The sequence below is a fragment of the Ornithorhynchus anatinus genome, chromosome 10, assembly GCF_004115215.2.
Source record: "Ornithorhynchus anatinus isolate Pmale09 chromosome 10, mOrnAna1.pri.v4, whole genome shotgun sequence".
NCBI lineage: Eukaryota > Metazoa > Chordata > Mammalia > Monotremata > Ornithorhynchidae > Ornithorhynchus > Ornithorhynchus anatinus.
The window spans coordinates 9016231-9040232 of record NC_041737.1 but is presented as its reverse complement, the minus strand read 5'-3'; the positions used below and the strand labels follow the sequence as shown (position 1 = coordinate 9040232).

At 48.5% G+C, this 24002-nt stretch overlaps 1 protein-coding gene across 6 annotated transcripts in view; it reads left to right on the top strand.

The window, feature by feature from the left end:
- Positions 1–5616: 5616 nt before the first annotated feature.
- Positions 5617–24002, top strand: part of CCDC158 (coiled-coil domain containing 158) — a 56513-nt gene continuing 38127 nt past the window's right edge. For 4 of the 6 annotated variants that reach the window (XM_029072689.1, XM_029072690.1, XM_029072692.1 and 1 more), the window contains exons 1-9: positions 5617–5659; positions 8461–8502; positions 10331–10470; positions 13178–13413; positions 14003–14112; positions 15855–16182; positions 17518–17594; positions 18710–18820; positions 19505–19619. In XM_029072689.1, coding sequence (XP_028928522.1) covers positions 8471–8502; positions 10331–10470; positions 13178–13413; positions 14003–14112; positions 15855–16182; positions 17518–17594; positions 18710–18820; positions 19505–19619 — 1149 coding nt within the window. In that variant the 5' untranslated portion in view covers positions 5617–5659; positions 8461–8470. Of the gene's footprint in view, positions 5660–8460; positions 8503–9725; positions 9874–10330; positions 10471–13177; positions 13414–14002; positions 14113–15854; positions 16183–17517; positions 17595–18709; positions 18821–19504; positions 19620–24002 lie in introns of those variants that run through there. The other 2 variants (XM_029072691.2, XM_029072693.2) reach the window with 2 other exon arrangements.

Genomic DNA, 24002 nt, shown 5'->3' with positions numbered 1-24002 from the left:
CCTCATGTGGGACAACCTGATTACCTTGAATACCCCAGCGCTTAGCACAGTGCTCTGCACATAGTAAGCGCTTAACAAATACCAACATTATCAGAGAAGCAGCGTGGCTCAGTGGAAAGAGCACGGGCTTTGGAGTCAGAGGTCATGGGTTCGAATTCCGGCTCTGCCACTTTTCAGCTGTGTGACTGTGGGCGAGTCACTTCACTTCTCTGGGCCTCAGTTACCTCATCTGTAAAATGGGGATGAGGACTGTCAGCCCCATGTGGGACAATCTGATTCCCCTGTGTCTACCCCAGCGCTTAGAACAGTGCTCTGCACATCGTAAGCGCTTAACAAATACCAACATTATTATTCCCCCGATTAGACCGTGAGCCCGTCAAACGGCAGGGACCGTCTCTATCTGTTGGCCGACTTGTTCATCCCAAGCGCTTAGTACAGTGCTCTGCACATAGTAAGCGCTCAATAAATACTAAAATACTATTGAATGAATTATTATTTTATGCTCTCCCAAGTACTTAGTGCAGTGCTCTGAGCACAGCAAAAGCTCGATAAATACCGTCGATCAATTGATTGTTAGGGAATCAGTGACTCGAGTTCCTCTTCCTCCCTGTAAGAGCTTGAGACTGCCTATGGAGAGATTATTTCCTAGATTGAGGCTGTCTCTGCTGAATTGTTTCCATAGAAATTTTCTCTTTCTCCTCCTCCAGGCCATAAAATTATCTCTGCCTGCAATTAAAACTATCCCCGCCTGCAATTATGGGCCACAGAAAGTAATCTTTGATTTCTTCTTCAAAACTGTGGCTGGGGCAAGTACGGGCCATTGCCTTATTACTTCCTAACAAAACACATTAGATACATCTTGCAACAAGACAAATAGAGGAAAAGGCGCAGTGGATGAAACCGATTCCTTTATTCTGTAGCTCTGAAGTGGATGAAAACACTTGATTCATTTGACTCGTTTGGAAGCAGTGGGAAGAACGGGGCCCGGGAGTCAGAGGTTGTGAGTTCTAATTCCTACCCGGCCCCCCTCGCCTGCAGCGCGGCCTTGGACAAGTCGTTTTCTTTTTGTGGCGTTTGTTGAGCGCTTACTATGTGCCAGGCACTCTACTAAGCGCTGGGGTGGATACGGCAAATCAGGTGGGACACCGTCCCTGTCCCATGTGGGGCTCACGGTCTCCATCCCCATTTTCCAGATGAGGTCACTGAGGCACGGAAGTGACCTGTCCGAGGTCGCACAGCAGACAAGTGGCCGAGTCGGGATTAGAATCCATGACCTTCTGACTCCAGGGCCTGTGCTCTATCCAATACGCCGTGCCGCTACTTTTTTTACTAAATGGGGAGGGATGAAAATGCCCAAGAAAAGTAAAATGTGGCAGACGACCAAACCTTTCAGATATAGAGTAGCAGTGTGGGTTAGTGGATAGGGCACAGGCCTAGGAGTACGCAGGACATAGTATGCGTAGAAAGCGCTTAACGAATACCACAATTATTATTATTATTATTACTCTATGCTGCTTCGTTAGCCGCCCACCCAAGAAGACACGTGGGATGTTACTTAAAATCCGAAGAGGCAGACCTCGGATTCATGACACATTCAGTTCCTGAAAACTGCATTTCAAGTCAAAACATGGTAAATAGAAACCTTCTTCCCTCCATTTAAACCGTGAGCCCAAGCAGGACCTATGTAGGATCTCACTGTAGTACATTTACCCGGCTCTTAGCACAGTGCTTAACCTATAGCACTTCAGTAAGTGACCTTTGGACATTTGATATTCACCCCACCCCCAAAGCACTTAGGTACATATTTTAAAACGATAGAAGTGACATATTTATTCACATTAATGTCCCTCTCCCCCTCTAGACCCTAAGCTTGTCATGGGCAGGGCGCGTATCTTACTGTTGTATTTTCCCAAGTGCTTAGGGCAGTGCTCTGCACATGCTGCTCGATAAAAATGATTGATCGATAGTAAGTCCTTTAACGGATGCCGCGGTTATGATCCATTTTCCCATTCCCGTGGTAGCAAGGCTAAAGACGGCGGACTGGTTCCTAAACCGAGATCAGATACACTATTTCACCAAAACTGCCTCGAATTGTGTGTCAATCAATCAGAGATGACGACTGTCGCTTCACGAGTGTATTTTAGATCGAGTATTCATTAGATTGTAGATGCAATTAGTGTATTTTAGATTGAGTATTCATTAGACTGTAGATTCGTTAGTGTATTTTAGATTGAAAATTTTAGATGGAAAATAGCCACCGTAAAGATCACAAAAAAAGTTAAAAATATAAAGTTTACCTTTCGCGACGAAGTGAAACACATAAAGAAATATAAGCGCTTTGTTACTTCTATTAAAAAAATGGATTCACGGAGTGGGTTTATTTGACACGTAATCATCATCATCATCATCTTTATCTTCATCATACTTGTTAATAATAATAATGATAGTGATGATGGCATTTGTTAAGCGCTTACTATGTGTCAAGCACTGTTCTAAGCGGGATACAAGGTCATCGGGTTGTGCCATGTGGGGTGCACAGTCTTCACCCCCATTTTACAGATGAGGGAACTGAGGCCCAGAGAAGTGAAGTGACTGGCCCAGAGTCACACGGCCGACAAGTGGCGGAGCCGGGATTAGAACCCATGACCTCTGACTCCCAGGCCCAGGCTCTTTCCATTGTGACACACTGCTTCTCATTGTACTGGGAAATGAATTGCCTTTTTGGACTACAAATCTTTTTTTTTAAAAAAACTGTACTTGTTAAGGGCTTTGTGCTGAGCACTGTACTAAACGCTGGGAGAGATACTAGCCATCAGGTGGGACGCAACCCTTGGCCCGCATGGGGCTCACAGTCTAAGCCTTTTGAATCATTTCTCTGTCAAGGAAAAAGAAAGAAACCAGGGATCACTGTACCCCTGTCTATCCAGTATTAGAAAAGAGAGAAAAAGAGGCGTGAAGTTGAGGTGGATGGGACTGTTTTGGACGTTCCAAAAGGTTTAACGGTTGTTTTAGCGCCACTTGGTGGGAATCCTCCAGAATGCAACTGGAGTGTCTACTTAATAATAACAATAATAATTATTATTATTATATTTGCTAAGCGCTTACTATGTACCAAGCACTGTTCTCAGCATTGGGGAAGGTAAAAGAAGCAGCGTAGCTCAGTGGAAAGAGCACGGGCTTGAGAGTCAGAGGTCATGGGTTCGAATCTTGACTCCGCCCACTTACCTTCTCTGGGCCTCAGTGACCTCATCTGTAAAATGGGGATTAAGACTGTGAGCCCCAGGTGGGACAACGTGATGACCCTGTATCTCCCCCAGCGCTTAGAACGGTGCTCTGCACGTAGTAAGCGCTTCACAAATACCAACATTATTATTAAAGGGTAATCCGGGTGTCCCACGTGGGGCTCACAATCTCAGTCCCCATTTTACAGATGAGGTCACTGAGGCCCAGAGAAGTGAAGTGACTTGCCCAGAGTCACGCAGCTGACGGGTGGCAGAGTCGGGATTCGAACCCACAGTCTCTGAGTCCCGAGCCCGGGCTTTTTCCACTGAGCCACGCTGCTTTTCAAGATGGTGAAGACTATCTCCAAGGGTGAGCCATAATTAAATTGGTTTTTTTGTTGTTGTTGTTGTTTTTATGGTATTTGTTAAGGGGTTTCTATGTGCCAGGCATTATAATAATAATAATAATAATGGTGGTATTTGTTAAGCGCTTACTATGTGCCAAGCAATTTTCTAAGCGCTGCCGCTGGGGTAGATACAAGCTAATCGGGTAGGCCACAGTCTAACCTGACTGTCTACTGAAGACTGTCTCCAAGGTCAAGCCAATGTTATATTGTCCTCTCCCAAGCGCTTAGTACAGTGCTTTGCACACAGTAATTGCTCAGTAAATTCAATTGAATTGAAATGAATTGATTTGAGGGTTGGGTTTTTTTTTTTTTTTTGCCTCTGTGGTATTTGTTAAGTGGTTTTTACGTGCCAGGCATTGTACTTGTCAGCTGTGTGACTGTGGGCAAGTCACTTCACTTTTCTGTGCCTCAGTGACCTCATCTGTAAAATGGGGATGAAGACCGTGAGCCTCATGTGGGACCACCTGATGACCCTGAGTCTACCCCAGCGCTTAGAACAGTGCTCTGCACATAGTAAGCGCTTAACAAATACCAACATTATTATTATTATTGTATTATTGTATTCTGTACCCACCCCAGCGCGAAGCAGCGTGGCTCAGTGGAAAGAGTCAGGTCATGAGTTCGAATCCCAGCTCTGCCACTTGTCGACTGTGTGATTGTGGGCAAGTCACTTCACTTCTCTGGGCCTCAGTTCCCTCATCTGGAAAATGGGGATGAAGCCCGTGAGCCTCACGTGGGACAACCTGATGACCCTGTGTCACCCCCAGCGCTTAGAACAGTGCTCTGCACAGAGTAAGCGCTTAACAAATACCAACGTTATTATTATTATTATTACTAACCCCTGGGGTAGACAGTGGAAAGAGCCGGGGCTTGGGAGTCGGAGGTCATGGGTTCAAATCCCGGCTCTGCCACTTGTCAGCTGCGTGACTGTGGTGCAGTCACTTCCCTTCTCTGGGCCTCAGTGACCTCATCTGTCAAATGGGGATGAAGCCTGTGAGCCTCACGTGGGACAACCTGATGACCTTGTATCTCCCCCAGCGCTTAGAACAGTGCTTGGCACATAGTAAGTCCCCAACAAACACCAGAATTATCAATTATTATTAAGTGACTTGCCCCAAGTCACCAAGTTGACAAGTGTCTGAGGTGGGATTCGAACCCATGACCTCTGCCTCCCAAGCCCGGGCTCTTGCCACTGAGCCCCGCTGCTTCTCCAATGCAGCTTAACCATTGCTATTATTATTATTATTATCACAGTGAGCGTTCAATGTGTGCTGAGCACTGCGCTAAGCGCTTCTGTCGTATGCAAAGGCCAGGCCTCACTAGGCCTCACCTCACGCCTGCCCCAAGGCGAGCGGGAAAAAGAGCCTGACCCAAGTCTCGCGAGAACTGGGGGGAGGGGGGAGGGGAGCGCGGGTTCGAAAAAAGCCCGCCAAGAGCGAGCGGCGTCGCCCATTGGCTAGCGCGGACTTGGCGCGCTCCAATCGGAGGCCGGAGCGCGGGAGGGGGCGTGGCCTCGGCCCGTTGCCGGGAGACGGCGGGGGAGATTTGGTGCGCTCCAATCGGAGGCCGCCTAGGGGAGGGGGCGTGGCCTCGGCCCGTTGGTGGGGGAGACTTGGAGCGCTCCAATCGGAGGCCGCCTAGGGGAAGGGGCGTGGCTTCGACCCTTTCTAGGAGGGGGAACTTGGTGTGCTCCAATCGGAAGCCGCCTGGGGGAGGGGGCGTGGCCTCGGCCCTTCGGCGCGCTCCAATCGGAGGCCGGCCAGGGGGAGGGGGCGTGGCCTTGGTCCTTTGGAGCCCTCCAATCGGAGGCCGGCTGGGGAGGGGGCGTGGCCTCGGGCCTTTGGAGCGCTCCAATCGGAGGCCGGCTAGGGGAAGGGGGCGGGGTCTCTGCCCGTTGCCGGGGCGACGGCGGCGAGGGGGCGGGGCCTCTGTCGCCCTGGCTCCGGGTCCAACTAACGGTCGCTGGCGGGGCAGGGGGTGGGGGGAGGGGAGGGGCAGGGGGCGGGACGAGAGATCGGGACCCCGACCCCGGTAATCACAACAATTATCATCATCATCATCATCATCATCATCATCATCATCATCATATCTGTTAGGCGCTCACTATGTGTCAGACACTGGGCTAAGCGCCGGGGTGGATACCAGATCATCAGGTTGGGTCCAGTCCCTGCCCCACGTGGGGCTCACAGTCTCCATCCCCATTTTAGAGATGGGGAAACTGAGGCCCAGAGAATAATAATCATGGGATTTGTTAAGCGCTTACTATGTGTCAGGCACTGGGCTAAGCGCCGGGTGGATAGAAGCTAATCAGGTTGGACAGAGTCCCTGTCCCAAGTGGGGCTCGCAGTCTCGATTCCCATTTTAGAGATGGGGAAACTGAGGCCCAGAGAAGAAGAAGAAGAATAGTGGGATTTGTTAAGCGTTTACTATGTGTCAGGCACTGGACTAAGCGCCGGGGTGGTTACCAGATCATCAGGTTGGGTCCAGTCCCTGTCCCAAGTGGGGCTCGCAGTCTCCATCCCCATTTTAGAGATGAGGAAACTGAGGCTCAGAGAACAATAATAATGGTATTTGGTAAGCGCTTACTACGTGTCTGGCACCGTACTAAGCGCTGGGTAGATATAAACTAATCAGGTTGGACAGAGTCCCTGTCCCACTTGGGGCTCGCAATCTGAATCCCCATTTTAGAGATGAGGAAGCTGAGGCCCAGAGAATAATGATAATAGGGGGATTTGTTAAGCGCCTACTATGTGTCAGGCACTGGACTAAGCGCTGGGGTGGATAGAAGCTAATCAGGTTGGGCTTAGGTGGGGCTTCACAGTCTCAATCCCCATTTTAGAGATGAGGAAACTGAGGCCCGGAGAACAATAATACTTGTGGTATTGTTAAGCGCTTACTATGTGTCAGGCACTGGACTGAGCGTTGGGGTGGATAGAAGCTAATCAGGTTGGGCTTGGGTGGGGCTTCACAGTCTCAATCCCCATTTTAGAGATGAGGAAACTGAGGCCCGGAGAACAATAATTGTGGCATTGTTAAGCGCTTACTATGTGTCAGGCACTGTACTAAGCACTGGGGAGATATAAACGAATCAGGTTGGACAGAGTCCCTGTCTCACAGGGGGCTCGCAGTCTGAATCTCATTTTATAGATGAGGAAACTGAGGCATAGAGAATAATACTAATGGTGGGATTTTTTTAAGCACTTACTATGTGTCTGGCACTGGACTAAGCACTGGGTTGGAGAAGCAGCGTGGCTCAGTGGAAAGAGCACGGGCTTTGGAGTCAGGGCTCATGAGTTCGAATCCCAGCTCTGCCACTCGTCGGCTGTGTGACTGTGGGCGAGTCACTTCACTTCTCTGCGCCTCAGTTCCCTCATCTGTAAAATGGGGATGAAGACTGTGAGCCCCACGTGGGACGATGTGATTACCTTGTATCCCCCCCAGTGCTTAGAACGGTGCTCGGCACATAGTAAGCGCTTAACAGATACCAACATTATTATTATTATACAAGCTAATCCGGTTGGACACAGTCCCTGTCCCACATGCGGCTCACAGACTGAATCCCCATTTTGTAGATGAGGAAACTGAGGCACAGAGAATAATAATAATGATCATCGTGGTATCCGTTAAGCGCTTCATATGTGCCAAGCACTGTTCTAAGCACCGCTCTTCCCTCTCCATCGCCCCGACTCCCTCTCTCTGCTCTACCCCCTTCCCTTCCCCGCGGCACTAGTGTATATTTGTGCCTATTTATTATTCTATTTATCTTATTAATGATGCGTATAGATCTATCATTCTATTTATCTATTTTGATGGTAGTGAGGCCTGTCTACTTGGTTTCTTTTATTTTCTGTCTCCCCCGTTTAGACTGTGAACCCGTCGTCGGGCAGGGATTGTCTCTGTCCGTTGCCGAATTGTACTTCCCAAGCGCTTAGTCCAGTGCTCTGCACACAGTAAGCGTTCAATAAATACGATTGAGCGAATGAATGTCCATCGTTTATGTTTCTTGTCGTATTGTCTTCTCCAAAGCGCTTAGTCCAGTGCTCTGCACACAGTAAGCGCTCAATAAATACGATTGAACGAATGAATGTCCATCGTTTGGGTTTCTTGTCGTATTGTCTTCTCCCCAGCGCTTAGTCCAGTGCGCCGCACACAGTAAGCGCTCAATAAATACGAATGAATGTCTATCGCTTATGTTTCTTGTTGAATTGTCTTCTCCAAAGCGCTTAGTCCAGTGCTCTGCACACAGTAAGCGCTCAATAAATACGATTGAACGAATGAATGTCCATCGTTTGTGTTTCTTGTCGTATTGTCTTCTCCCCAGCGCTTAGTCCAGTGCTCTGCACACAGTAAGCGTTCAATAAATACGATTGAACGAATGAATGTCTATCGCTTATGTTTCTTGTCGTATTGTCTTCTCCCCAGCGCTTAGTCCAGTGCTCTGAACACAGTAAACGCTCAATAAATACGGGAGAGCGGACAGAGACTCCCCCGCCGCCCCTCTGGGAGGTCGATGATGAGGACTGTTAAGCACTTACTATGTGCCGAGCACTGTTCTAAGCGCTGAGGTAGAGAGAAGCTAATCAGGTTGGACAGAGTCCCTGTCCCATTTTACAGATGATTTAACTGAGGCATAGACAAGTGAAATGACTTGCCCAGGGTCACACAGCAGACAAGTGGCCGAGCCGGAATTAGAACCCAGGTCCTTCTGACTCCCAGGCCCGCGCTCTTTCCACCAGGCCATGCTGCTCCTCGTCAGTGAGGGACTTTTCCCCACGAAAATACTTTTTTTTGACGTTGTTCGATAGTTTTGATGGCCTTTCTTGTTTTTGCAGTGTTACCAAAATGAGTGAAAAAAAGAATCTTCGAGAGGTCAGGTACGGTATATTATTTTGCTGCCTACGTAGTAGTAAATATAACAATGTTGGTATTGGTTAAGCGCTTACTATGTGCAGAGCACCGTTCTACGCGCTGGGGGAGATACAGGGGAATCAGGTTGTCCCACGTGAGGCTCACAGTCTTCATCCCCATTTACAGATGAGGAAACTGAGGCACCGAGAAGTGAAGTGACTTGCCCAGAGTCAAACAGCTGCCAAGTGGCCGAGCCGGGATTCGAACCCATGACTTCTGACTCCCAAGCCCATGCTCTTTCCACTGAGCCATGCTGCTTCTCTAAATATAAATAAAGACACTTGATCTCTTCCCCGCCAAGTCAATAAATGTAAGGAAAAGTATACGAAAAGCTTGTCGCAAGCCAAATTTCTCCCCCGCTAGATGTGTATAGATGTGGAGAAGCGGCGTGGCTCAGTGGAAAGAGCCCGGGCTTGGGAGTCAGAGATCATGGGTTCGAATCCCGGCTCGGCCACTTGTCAGCTGTGGGACTGTGGGCAAGTCACTTCACTTCTCTGGGCCTCAGTTCCCTCATCTGGAAAATGGGTATGTAGACCGTGAGCCCCACGTGGGACAACCTGATCAGCCTGTATCTCCCCCAGCGCTTAGAACAGTGCTCTGCACATAGTAAGCGCTTAACATATACCAACATTATTATTATTATTAATCATTATGAGGGGATAATTATTGTGAGCCCATCAAGGGACAAGGTCCATGTCTCATCGCCTCCTGTCTCCTCTTTCCCAGCGCTTAGTACAGCGCTCTGCACCCAGACAGCGTTTAATAAATAACACTACAACACTACTCCATTCAATCGTATTCGTTGAGCGCTTACTATGTGCAGAGCGCTGTACTAAGCGCTTGGAATGGACAATTCGGTAACAGATCGAGACCATCCCTGCCCAGCGACGGGCTCACCGTCTAAACTCGGAGAAGCGGCGTGACTCGGTGGAAAGAGCCCGGGCTTGGGAGTCAGAGGTCATGAGTTCGAATCCCGGCTCCGCCGCTTGCCAGCTGGGTGACTGTGGGCAAGTCCCTTCACTTCTCTGGGCCTCAGTTCCCTCATCTGGAAAATGGGTATGTAGACCGTGAGCCCCACGTGGGACAACCTGATCACCTTGTATCCCCCCAGCGCTTAGAACAGTGCTCTGCACATAGTAAGCGCCTAACAAATACCACCAATATTATTATTAAACTTGCTACTCTATAGGCAATCCTCAATCGAGGACGCTTTGAATTCGGACACACCCACCCCTTAAAGAATTTTCTACATTTTACCTCCGTCGACATTACGGCTTCCATCTTCAATGACTGCAGTTTTACTCTGAAGATTTCTCTTCTGTTTACTCTAATTTCTGGTAAAAGAGGTTTTATTATTTCAACGTGTGAAAATAACGGCGTGGCGGAGCCCGGATTATTATTAATAATAATAATAATAATAATGTTGGTATTTGTTAAGCGCTTACTGTGGGCAGAGCACCGTTCTAAGCACTGGGGGAGATACAGGGGAATCAGGTTGTCCCACGTGAGGCTCGCAGTCTTCATCCCCATTTTACAGAAGAGGGAACTGAGGCCCAGAGAAGTGACTCGCCCACAGTCACCCAGCTGCCAAGTGGCCGAGCCGGGATTCGAACCCATGACCTCTGACTCCCAAGCCCGGGCTCTTGCCACTGAGCCACGCTCCTTCTTAATCCTAACCTCTAGACTCTAAACTCGCCGTGGGCGGGGAACGTGGCTACCGGCTCCGGTCCGGTGCTCGGCGCAGAGTAAGCGCTCAATAAATGTGACCGATTAACCAACCCATGACTTCTGTAGGCAAGAGCTGGGAAAACAAACCAAGGAGAAACTCAAATCGAAGGAGGAGACCCCCAGATTTATCGTGGAAACCATAGGGCATGTGATGGCGGAAGCAAACCGTGAAGGTGTTTCCTCCTCTAGCAGCAGGCCCGGGGGAGGTAAGTCCTTAAAACTTAAAGCCACTTAAAATGTTAAAATGTTGTTAAAAACGAGCCTGCGGCTACCATCTAAATGATAATAATAATGTCGGTATCTGTTAAGCGCTTACTATGTGCCGAGCACCGTTCTAAGCGCTGGGGGAGACACAGGGGAATCAGGTGGTCCCACGTGGGGCTCCCAGTCTTCATCCCCATTTTCCAGATGAGGGACCTGAGGCACCGAGAAGTGAAGTGACTTGCCCAAAGTCACACAGCTGACAAGTGGCCGAGCCGGGATTCGAACCCGTGACCTTTGACTCCAAAGCCCGTGCTCTGTCCACTGAGCCACGCTGCTTCTCTAAATGCTCAAGTGGTCGCTTCTCCCCCCACAGACCGTGAGCTCCGTGTGGGCAGGGTATTGTCCTCTCCTGAGCGCTCAGCACAGTGCTCTGCACAGAAAACAATAATAATCATAATGTTGGTATCTGTTAAGCACATACTAGGTGCAGAGCACCGTTCTAAGCGCTGGGGGAGATACAGGGTCATCAGGTTGGCCCACGTGGGGCTCCCAGTCTTCATCCCCATTTTACAGATGAAGTCACTGAGACCCAGAGAAGTGAAGTGACTTGCCCACAGTCACACAGCTGCCAAGTGGCAGAGCCGGCATTCGAACCCATGACCTCTGACTCACGGAGCCATGCGGTTCATCCATTCCATCGTGTCTATCGAGCGCTTACTTGGTGCGGAGCAAGGTACCGAGAGAAGCAGCTTGGCCTAGCGGAAACCACCCGGGCTCGGGAGTCAGAGGTCGTGGGTTCTAATCCCGCCCCCACCGCTTGTCAGCTGTGTGGCTTTGGGCAAGTCACGTCACTTCTCTGGGCCTCAGTTGCCTCACCTGGAAAATGGGGATGAAGACTGGGAGCCCCACGGGGGACAACCTGATGATCTCCTATCTCCCCCAGCGCTTAGGACGGTGTTTGGCACATAGTAAGCGCTTAACAAGTACCAGCATTACTATTAAGCGCTCAGGAAGTACAATTCGGCAATAGATAGGGACGATCCCTGCCCAGCGGGATTTAATTCCCCTCTCGCTCTTCGTTCAGCACCCACCCCCGTCCGATTTCTGATTTGCTTGGGGGTCGCGTGGGGCGGTTCAGATCGGTCAAGCAACGAATGTTATTTATTGAGCGCTTACTGTGCAGGATGCTGGAACCCCCCAGTGACTCTTTGGTAGATGCGGCAGTCAAGAGAGCCCTGAATCTTTCTCTCTGGCCAAGATCTGGAGGAGGCCTAGACTGGAAACTCCCCTCTAGATCAGTCAATCAATCAACCAATCAATGGTATTTACTGAGCGCCTACTCTGTGCAGGGCACTGTACTAACCGCTTGGGAGGACACAATACGGCAGAGTTGGTAGACCCGCACCCTGCCCACCACGCTGCTTACGGTCTTGAGGGGGAGGCAGACGTTAAGGCAAATAAAGGAATTATCATATAATAAATAGATTATGGATATGTGGTAAGCTACACTGTCACGCAAACGGTCTGCTCCGTGACTTTGGGCAAGTCACTTCACTTCTCTGTTACCTCAGTTTCCTCATCTGTAAAATGGGGGTTGAGACGATGAGCCCCACAGGGGACAGGGACTGTGTCCGACCCGATCTCCTAAAAAACGGGGATGAAGTCTGTGAGCCCCAAGCGGGACAACCTGATAACCTTGTATCTCTCCCCGCGCTTAGAACAGTGCTTGGAACATAGTAAGCGCTTCACAAATGCCATCATTATTATCATCATCTGCTTAGTACAGAGCCTGGCACATAGTAAGCGCTTCACAAATACCATCATTCTTACTATTATCACCATCATCATTAGTATAAACTCCTTGTGGGCAGACTCTTTCTTATTGGAAGCGCTTAGTACAGAGCTCTGCCCACAGTAAGCGCTCAGTAAATATCACCGATGGATGGATTGCTAGAACAAACATTTGGGAGGGGGACCCCAAAGAAGGTCTTTTGGGAGCACCCTCGGGTCGGGCGGGGGCAGAGTAGCCCATTTCTTGGTTTTAGTAGCCACTAGAGGGTACTAAGTCCTCACACATTTCCCCCAGAACCCGTTCCTTGAACCCGGTACCCTGTCGGTTCAATCCATCGGTGGTAATTATAATAATAATAATAGTAATCGTAGTATTCGTTAAACGCTTACTATGTGCCAAGCACTGTACTAAGCGCCGGGGTGGATACGAACAAATCAGGTTGGCACACTCCGTCCCCTGTGGGGCTCACAGTCTCTCAATCCCCATTTAGCAGATGAGGGAATTGAAGCCCAGTGAATAATAATAATAATAATAATAATAATGGCATTTATTAAGCGCGTACTATGTGCCAAGCGCTGGGGTAGATACAGGGTCATCAGGTTGTCTCACATGAGGCTCACAGTCTTCACCCCCATTTTACAGATGAGGTAACTGAGGCACAGAGAAGTGGAGGGACTTGCCCACGGTCACACAGCTGACAAAGGGCAGAGCCGGGATTCGAACCCATGACCTCTGACTCCTAAGCCCGGGCAGGGAAAAGAAAGTCGAATGTTACAGTTTTCATTTCTCTCTTACGTCGCTTTTAGGGAGGTTTGTTTCAAGTCGGGCCTGCCGTTCATTCATTCAATCCTATTTACTGAGCGCTTAAATTTAAGCTCTCAGCACCGTGCGAAGCGGGATTATTTGCTAATTTTCAGGTGCCCACGTGGGTTGTCCAAACCGGATCGCCACGTCTTCCCTTCGTGGCACGGTGATGGAAAACATCGCCACTTCTGGGGCCGGCGTGTCAACGAAAAACACGGTCGTCTCCAGATATGAGTTAGACTTCGATTCCCAGAGGAAAGTCACTCCTAGTCCGGGAAGAGAACATGTCGAGAGAGTCGTAGAAGAGTATTCGTGTCAAGTCAAAGATTTGCAGAGGCGACTGAGCGAAGTGAGTTGCAAGAGAGTCTTCCACCGTGGGACGGATTCAAATAGTAAAGTTACTAATATTTGAGCTGAGACTCTTAACGATTAGGCCGCACAACGGGGAAGCGGCGTGGTCTAGTGGAAAGATCCCGGGCCCGGGAGTCAGAGGGACCTGGGTTCTAATCCCCGCACTGCCGCCTGTCTGCTGGGTGACCTGGGACGGGTCCGTTTAGACTGTGAGCCCGTATACAGAGAAGCAGCGTGGCTGAGTGGAAAGAGCCCGGGCTTGGGAGTTCGAATCTCGGCCCCGGCTGGGTGACTTTGGGCAAGTCACTTCACTTCTCTGGGCCTCGGTTACCTCGTCTGTCAAATGGGGATCGAGGCTGCGAGCCCCACGTGGGACATGGCCGGTGTCCAACCCGATTTAGGTGCATCTACCCCAGCACTTAATACAGTGCCTGGCACAAAGTAAGTGCTTAACAGATACTATGTATTATAACTTAAGATGTACTATGGAAACAGGAAGTAATGATAGAGGCACCTTCTACTGTAAAAACTAGAAACTCGGCAACTACGTCTGTCAACTGAACAAGCTTTTGGGGGGAATTTTTCAGACCACCGAACTGCACGAGAAACAGAAGTACCATTTAAGGCAATCAATCTTCGAATTGCAAACGAAGCTTCAGGAATTGCAAATGGAGAGAGATGCCTTAATTGACATCAGGTACGTTCATCGATTCTTTCGAAACCCGCGGTGGCGGAGGAGGCTTTTGCGAATACCAGAATATCACGGACTGCCCAGAAAACAAAGAAATGGGATTTGGAGCCCATTAAGCCAGGCTGGGCCTTGAAAGTCCAAATGTCTCGATTTAGATTAGCGTATTTTGGACACTTCATCAGGAGATTGAGGTGCAAAGATAGTGCAGAAGGGAGGGAGAGCCGGGAAAAAGAGGGTTTAAATGGGGGAAGGAGTTGAAAGCGATTTTAAAATTCTAGGTTCGTCAGGGAAAACTAAAGAATAATCAGTCTGTGGTATTTATTGAGCACTTACTGTGCCCAGAGCACTGTATTGAGCGTTTGGGAGAGCACAACACAACAGAATTAGCTGACACATTACCTGCCTACAACTAGCTTGCGGTCTAGAGGGAGATAGATATGAATATAAACAACTTACATAATTTACTGGTATGTACGGAGGTGCTGTGGGGCCAAGGATGGAGCGAAATACCGAATATCCCAAGGTTACAGATCCCAGTTCGTAGAAGGGAGAGGGAGGCGGAGAAAAGAGGGCTTAATGGGGGAAGGCCTCTTGGAGGAGATGTGACCTTAATAAGGCTTCAAATTCGGGGAGAGGGCTGGTCTGGCGTAACGGAGGGGGAGGGCGTTCCAGGCCAGAGGCGGGATGGGGGCAAGGGGTCGGCAGCGAGACAGACGAGGTCGAGGTACGGCGAGCAGGTTGGCATCAGAGGAGCGGAGCGTGCGGGTCGAGTTGTAGGAGGAAACCGGGGAGGAAAGGTAAGAGGGGCGAGGCGATCGAGTGCTTTACAGCGGATGGTGAGGAGGTACCGTTTGATGCAGGAGTGGATGGGCAACGACCGGGAGTTCTTCGGAAGTGGGGAAATGTGTCCTGAGCATTTTTTTAGAAAGGTGATCCGGGTAGCGGAATGAAGTATGGACTGAGCGGGGAGAGACGGGAGGCTGGGAGGTCAGCAGGGAGGCTGAGGCAGTGACCAAGGCGGGCTAGGATTAACGAGATAGCGGTTTGGAGGGAGTGGAAAGGGCGGATTTTAGCCATGCTGTGAAGGCGGGCCCGGCGGGATCTGGTGACAGACCGAACGAGGACGACGCCAAGGATATGGACTTGTGAGGCAGGACAGTGGTGTTGTCTACTGGGATGGGAAAGATGGGGGAGGGCACAGTTTGGGCGGGAAGGTTCTGTGAGATGCCGGCGGGACATCCAGGGAGAGGTGTCCTGAAGGCAGGGGGAAACGCGAGGCTGCAGAGAGGGAGAGAGATCAGGGCTGGAGATGGAGATTTGGGGATCTTCCGCGTAGAGGTGGTCGTTGAAGCCGTGGAAGCGAATGAGTTCCCCGAGGGAGTGGGTGGAGATGGAGAAGGGAAGGGGGACCCAAAACCGGGGCCCGAGGGACCCCCGCCCCCCAATATCCCAGGGAGGAAGGCAGTGGAAGAGCCATGAAAGAGGCTGAGAAAGGAAGGGTCAGAGAGATAGGAAGAGAACCAAGAGAGGACGGCGACAGCGAAACCGAGGATAAGCCGAGGTGACCCTGCAAGAGTCGGCTGGGTTATCAACCGATCGGTCAACTCTATCTACCGAGCGCTCACTACGTGCGGAGCACTGTCCTAAGAGGTCAGGAGAGTACGGTACAAGACAGTTAGCAGAATTAGAGAGAATGAGCTTAAGGTCTCGAGGATAGTCATTATCCCTTGGGTTTATCTGTTCCTCAGGAGAAAGGAGACCCAGAGTCAGGAGGAAGTCAAAGCCCAACTTCAGGTGACGGTTCACGAACTGGAAACTGCCAGCTGCCTTCAGGAAGAGATGCTCAAAGAGAGCAGCAATCAGTCAGAGCAGCTCAGGAAGGTGCTGCAGACCCAGGAAGACGCCCTGCGGGAAATCCGCGACGTCCTCGTGGGCTACGAAGAGAGCACGGGCAAGAGAATATACGAGCACGAGCCCATCGCCCACCTCCACATCCGCAGCTTGGGCACGGTTATTAGTAAAGTCCTAAGGGAATTAGACACCGAGGTGTCATATCTCAAAGGGAGGATTTTTCCAGTAAGTGGTGAGAACTACTTTTAAAAAAAAAATCGATTAATTTAGATGCTTCCAGAGGAAAATGTACTGAAATGTGTTTGGATAATTCTTCCCCGGGGAAGGTATCTTTATTAACAGTAATACTAAATAATGGTATTTGTCAAGCTCTACTATGAGCCAGGCACTGTTCGGAGCGCTGGGGTGGATCCAAGCAAATCGGGTCGGACCCAGTCCCTGTCCCACGTGGGGCTCACGGCCTCAATCCCCATTTTACAGATGAGGTTACTGGGACACAGAGAAGTGCAGTGACTTGCCCAAGTTGACACAGCAGACAAGAGGCAGAGCTGGGGATTAGAACCTATAGCCTTCTGACTCCCAGGCCCGGACTCAACCCATTAAATAAATTGTGGTATTTGTTAAGCGCTTACTATGTGCAAAGCACTGTTCTAAGCGCTGGGGGGATACAAGGTGAACAGGTTGTCCCACGTGGGGCTCACAGTTTTAATCCCCATTTGACAGATGAGGGAACTGAGGCACAGAGAAGTTAAGTGACTTGCCCAAGGTCACACAGCTGACCAGTGGCAGAGTCGGGATTAGAACCCGTGACCTATTAAGTGAGGCCGATAACAAAACTTCCAAGGACAAGGCCCCGAGGGGGTTTGCATCCTAGGGGAAACCGCTGATGTGCTGCTGGTCATTCGTTCATTCGTTCATGCATTCGTTTCATTGTACTTCCTGAGCGCTTACAGCGTGCAAAGCCCTGTACTAAGCGCTTGGGAGAGGACAATATAACAACACTCTCCCTCCCTTCAAATCCTTATTGAAGTCACATCTCCTCCAAGAGGCCTTCCCTGACTAAGCCCTCCCTTTCCTCTTCTCCCACTCCTTTCTTCGTCATCCTGACTCGCTCCCTTAGTTCTTCCCCCGACGCAGCCCCACGGCACTGATGTCCATATCCGTCATTTATTTCTTTGTATTGCTGTCCGTCTCCCCCTCTAGACTGTAAGCTCGTTGTGGGCCGGGAATGTATCTCTTATACCGTTCTATCGTACTCTCCCAAGTGCTTAGTACAGTGCTCTGCACCCAGTATGTGCTCAATAAATACGATGGAAGGAAGGAAGGAAGGAAGGAAGGAAGGCAGGCAGGCAGGCAGGCAGGCAGGCAGGCAGGAAGGAAGGAAGGAAGGAAGGAAGGAAGGAAGGAAGGAAGGAAGGAAGGAAGGAAGGACTAAAACAACATAACAGACACATTTCCTGGTCCTCTAGAAGGAGGTCAGCACATCTGATTTCTTAAAGTTTGAGAAAGATGGATTTTGTCCCATATTTAGACTTACGCCTTATATTTTGGGTTAATCAGGTGGAAGAGCAACTTGAATCGTTGAAGAACGAATCGCAGAACAAAGTGCAACTCCTTCTTCAACAACATCAAGATAGGTAAGCGATCGATCGTACTTCAGGCGTATTTATTGAGCGCTCACTGTGTACTGAGGGCTTGGACCGAGTCAGAGAAACAGTACGGCAGAGTCGGCAGACACATTCCCTGACCCTCTTCTCGCTCATGGAGGTTTCGGTTTGCAGGCAGGCAGTGGTATTTATTGAGCATTTTCTGGTCTCAGTTTGCAGTCAGTCAGTGGTATTTATTGAGCGTTTTCTGTGCGCGGAGCACTCTACTAAGCGCTTAGGAGAGGGCAATAGGACAGTTGGTAGACGGGTTCCCTGCCCACAAGGAGCTTAAAGTCTAGAAGGAGAGTGTAATGAGAGCAGTGAGGGTAAATCACTCGTTCTTGAAAAGAGCGCCTTGGTTGTGAAAGATCATTTAGGGGGAATAGTTGTGCAACCCGGCTTTAATTCCTCAATCGATCAGTGGTATTTATTGAGCGTTACTATGTACTAAGCACTCGGGAGAGAACGGTGCAACAGAATTAGCAGATATGTTCCCTGCCCACTAACGAGTTTACGGTCCAGAGGGGGAGAAAGGCATTCATTTTATTTTTAATTAATAAATAATTCATTTTATTTTTAATTTAGAGAAGCAGCGTGGCTTAGTGGAAAGGGCCCGGGTTTGGGAGACAGAGGTCGTGGGTTCTAAATCCGGCTCCACCGCTTGTCAGCTGTGTGACTTTGGGAAAGTCACTTCACTTCTTTGTGGCTCGGTGACCTCACCTGTAAAATGGAGATGAAGGCAGTGAGGCCCACGTGGGACCACCTGATCACGCTGTACCTACCCCACTGCTTAGAACAGTGCTTGGCATATAGTAAGCGCTTAACAAATACGAGATTAATTTATAATATTTAATTTAAAGATGTGTACATAAGTGCTATGGGGTTGAGGGCGGGGCGAATATCAAATGCCCGGTGGTCACAGATCCAAACGCGTAGACGACGCAGAAGGGGGAGAGCGAACGGGGGAAAATGGGGCTTAATCGGGAAGGCCTCTCGGAGGAGATGTGACCTTAATGAGGCTTTGAAGGTGGGGAGATTGGTGGTCTTGCAGATATGGAGGGGAGGGAGTTCCAGTCTAAAACCCTAACCGCGATTTTTTCTTCCAGAATCGAGCAACTGGTGGATGAGCATAAGTTTGAGGTGGCCGAACTAACCGAAAAAGCTAACAATGCTCGCTGCCAGGCTAAAAGCTTCCAAAGTCAGATGGCAATCATTCAGTAGGTATCCTCGTGACTCGAATTTAGTAACTTGCCTCTAGGAGAGTCTGTCCTGGTAAAGACCACCCTCAATAGCTTGACTAAATTTCGTAAAACAATAAAAATGCAGACATTTTTAAAGAATCAATCGATCGATGGTATTTTTGAGAACTTCCTGTGTGCTCGATTTTGCACATCACTGCATAACTGTGGTATTTGTTAGTAGTAGTAATAATAATACTAATAATGGCGTTTGTTAAGCGCTTACTATGTGCCAGGCTCCGTGCTAAACGCTGGGGTGGGTACAAGCAAATCAGGTTGGACACAGTCCCTGTCCCACATGGGGCTCACAGTCTCGATCCCCATTTTACAGACGAGGTAACCGAGGCCCGGAGAATTGAAGTGACTTGCCCAAGGTCACATAGCAGAGAAGTGGCAAAGACGGGATTAGAACCCAGGACCTTCTGACTCCCAGGCCCGTGCTCTGTCCACTATGCCGTGCTCCTTCCTTTAAGCACTGACTATGTGCCAAGCACCGTACTAGGGACTGGGTTAGATGTAAGGTATAAAACGTAAATAATGGAAATATTTATAATCAGACCAATCTGAAGTTTTGTAAAGATTCATTCAGAAATTCTTACGACAAAGTCTTACTGGGGTAATCTTTGTCTGCACTTTGCTTTTCCTTTTCTAAATCCTTCATAGAGACCAAGCAAGGAACCAAAATTCACTCTATATGCGTCAGCTCAGTGAACTGGAGTCTACTGTTTCCCAGTTGCGTTCTGAATTAAGGGAAACCAAAAGGATCTCTGAGGACAAGGTGGGTTTCGATTCTGGTGTCGGCTCCGGCGAAACATAATCACGCCGTAATCGTGATTGCGGTATTTCTTAAGTGCTTACCGTGTGCCAAGCACTGTACCCAGCACTGGGGTCGATACAAAATAATCTCGTCAGACGCGCCCCGCACAAGGCTCGCAGATTAAGGGGGAGGAAGCAGAGGTATTTAATCCCCATTTTACAGAGGAGGAGACTGAGGGACAGAGGAAGCGAAGTGACTTGTCCAAGGTCACACAACAGGGACGGAGCAGGGATTAAGATCCACGTCTTCCAACTCCCAGACCCCTGTTCTTTCCTCTAGACTATGCTGCTTCTCGGTTGAACCTCTCATACAGGATCAAAAGGGTTTTCTCAAAGGATCATTTGTGCTTGGAAATCTTATTCAGTAGGGTGGAAGGAGGCATTTTATAAAATTTGGTTCCCACTCAGAAATCATAGATTCAGAGCTGCGTGGGAAGCAGCATGGTCTAGAGGAAAGAGCACGGGGCTGGGAGTCAGAGGATCTGGGTTCTAATCCCCACTCCGCCGCTTATCTGCCGGGCGACCTTGGGCCAGTAACTTGATTTCTTTGTGCTTCAGTTACCTCATCCGTAAAATGGGAGTTAATTCCTCCTCCCTTTGACCTAGCCTGTGAGCCCCATGTGGGACGGGGACTATGTCCGACCTGATTAAGTTGTATCTATTCCAGTGCTTAGTATGGTGCCTGGCACATAATAAGCGCTAAACAAGCACCATTTAAAAATGTTTTAAAAACCTGTCTTTTTTTAGTAAACTCCAAGAAATAAAAAGAGAGTTTCAAACACATCATTTTAGTTACGTGCAAATTAATCCAAAATGAGATTCGATATTTATCTAAATCTCTAAGTGTTATATTTTAATGTGACGGAAAAATCATCAGAGAATTGAGAATTATCCAGATTTTAAACGTCTGAAACGTCACTTGAGAGACGCCACGTGCCCATTTAATCATGGTCTCTTACTGCATTTTAAAGCTGCCGAATTTATGTAGAAATGCTCTTTGACTTCAAAACTCTCCACAGTATTATTTCTATCGGTACAGTATGCATAGCCTTATCATCAAAGCAGCATTTTGCTCTTACCTAAAATAAACAACTTGACATTTTGGCCGGGTGGACATTAGATGTGGAAATCAAATCTCGGGATACCACGGGGGAATCAAAAATAGCTTCCCACAGATGAGCAATCATCTTCGAGCCTTGTTCTAAGAATATTCCAGACTTAAAAAGCAGGAAACCATAAAAAGCTAATGAGACTCCAAAAAAACCAACTCCAAAATCTCCAGAATAACTCAGCTCTATTTACATTTCTTCTTCTGTTTTTTGCCACAGTTTGAGCTTTTCCTGTGCTGATTGCCCGGTTACTTGGCAGTGTTTTAAATATCAATGTGCTTCTATTTAACTAAGTAGAGAGTAACTTAGGATGGGAAATAGACCCAACAGATTTTCCTGGGATTCTTAGCTTTAATGCTCGTTTCTTCGGAGTTGGAAAATAAACCTGAATTTTCCTCAGTGATTCAGTAATTAGTTTGAGCCTCCATAAATACGATTTAACACCGAAGCCATTATGCACGGGTTATCTACTTTTTGAATGCCGACTACACTCGAAAATAAAGGCTGTCCAGAAATAGTTCTTTCCCGTGACAGAGAAGCAGCATGGCCTTGTGGAAAGAGCGTGGGCCAGGGAGTCAGAGGACCTGGGTTCTAATCCCAGCTCTGCCTCTTGACTGCAGGGTGATCTGGGGAAAATCACATAACTTCTCTGTGCCTCAGTTTCCTCATTTATAAAATGGAAGATTCGATACCTGTTCTCCCTCCTACTTAGACTGTGAGCCCCATTATTTTCTCTCTCAGCCCTTATTGATCTCCTAGTTTGGGCAGAGTACCTGGGAGAATGTATCTACCTATCTGTAATTTATTTATATATATCGATGTCTGTCTCCCCACCCTCAGACTGTAAGCTCAATATGGACAGGGAATATGTCTGTTTATGATTGTACTGGACTCTCCCAAGCGGTTCGTACAGTGCTCTGCACAAAGTAAGCGCTCAATAATTACTATTGAATGAATGAATAAATAAATGGGGAAATCCAGTCACACAATCCCTGTCTCACACAGGGGTCACAATCCATGTAGGAAAGACAGGTTTTGAGAATCCCCATTTGACAGAGGAAGTAAGAGAGGCCAAGAGAAGTGAAGTAACTTGTCCAAGGTCACACATTAGGCGTGCGGTAGAGCCAGGATTAGAACTCAGGTCCTTCTGACTCCCAGGCCTGGGATCTTTGCTAATCCCAGGGCTCCGTGAACAGTTGTTTAGGCCTCCAGCTTGGTTCTTATTCAGCCGTTTACTCACAGAAACCTCTGTACTTCCTTCATGCCATCCTAATGATCTCCCATCTAAGGAATCCCTCAGAGCCAGGTGGGAGAATGTGGCAGAAGTCTAGGAATGTCCTCTTGCCAATTTACTCCTCAATTTACTCCTCAAACCAGTGCCGGTCCAGCCCTCAATAACCCACAAAAATCCCTGCCCCAAGCCACGGGCACCTTAACGTTGCCCTGAACATAGGAGACATGATTGACTTGATTCTCTTCATTTCTAAGAAGTTCCCTTGACTTTCCTTCCTCTCTCATTTCTTCTGTAAAAGTTTATCTTAAAATGGAGGCTTTTTTGTGTGTGTGCGGGGTGGAGGAAGTTTATTTTGTCAATTTGGGATCTCTTAATCCCCCACAGAGTGTTTAGAACAAATCTCTTCTTCCTCTGTGCCTTGTATAATATTATTTTTGTAGATACGTCGACCTGATCGTAAAGAGCTGGCATTCTCTTCGGGACTGATTCTTTTTCCAATAAAAATATTGGCGATAAACCAAATATACTTTACTGAATTCGAGTGTATTTCGGCAAGACTTGTCTATATTTTCACTCACTAGGAGGTGACGGTTCAATCCAGTCCAGGAGCGGGCATCATAAACCACAGGTGTTTCAAGTTAGAGTTCTCTCGTCGTACAGCTGGGGACAGTAGGTAGGGTTGTCAGACTTGCTGAGAGCGCTTCTCTTATTGAAGGCTTCCCCCTCTAGACTGTGTGGTCGTTGTGGTCAGGGAACTTATCTACCAACTCTGTTGTATAATACTCTTCCAAACCCTCTGTGCACAATAAGGGCTCAATAAATACAATTGAATGAATATGTGCCCAGCACTCTATTAAGCGCCTGGGGCAGAACAATATAACAATTAAAGGACACATTTCCTGCCCCCAAGGACCACCCCGTCTAGAGGAGGAGAAAGACTTTAATATAAATTAATTAGCTATTCGTGGATAAATGCTCGTGATGTAATTTATTTATTCATGGACTAATTTGTTTCATTCATTGACACCGAGGGCGGGCAGAGGAAAGGCTGCAGCTCCCTTCAGGGCTTAGGGCAAAAGCTCGAAACAAATCTTTCCCCAGATGTGCTAGAAACAGCTTAAAGCTTGCTAGTTCTGTTGTATTGTACTCTCCCGAGCTTCGTACCAGTGCTCCGCACATAGTAAGTGCTCGATAAATACCACTGATTGATTGATAAAGCGTGGTTTGGGAGTGTGGCCGGGGAAAGGCCTCAGGGATGGTGCCCGGCGAGGCCATCTGTGGGCCATCTCTTTGCCAGTCTTGCCTGGCAGGGGGACGGGAAGGAGGGGATGTCGAGGAGGGCGCGAGGAGGGGGCAAAGCAGACGGCAGTGCGGACCACTGACGGCTGGACAGCGGTTTTCCGCTTCTCTCCTTGACTCCAGAGGAAGAGGGAGTGCCTCGTGATCAGAAGTTCTGGCAGGAGAGCAGGTGCCAATTTAAAACTTCTCATCTATAAAATGGAGATTAAGACTGTGAGACCCTTGTGGGACAACCTGATTACCCTGCATTGACCAGCGCTTAGAAAAGTGCTTGGCACATAGCAAGCTCTTAACAAATATCATTATTATTATTATTATTAAAACAAATAAATTCAGGCAGGCCTCTGGTTTGCATTTTAGGGCACATTGAAAGGCGATATTAATAATAAAATGAGAAGAAGAAGAATTGTGGTATCCGTGAAGCGTTTATTATGTGCAAGGCAGTGGACTACACGCCGGGGTGGACATAAGCAAACGGTGTTGGACACAGTCCCTGTCTCACACGGGGCTCACAGTCTTAACCCCCATTTTTCAAATGAAGTGACTGAGGCACAGAGGAATTAAGGGACTTGCCCTAGGTCACGCATCAGACGAGTGGAGGAGCCGGGATTAGAACCCAGGTCCTTAGGACTCCCAGACCCAGGCTCTGTCCATTAGGCCGTGCTGCTTCTCTGCTGCTGATTAAACTGTTTTCTTCAGATGT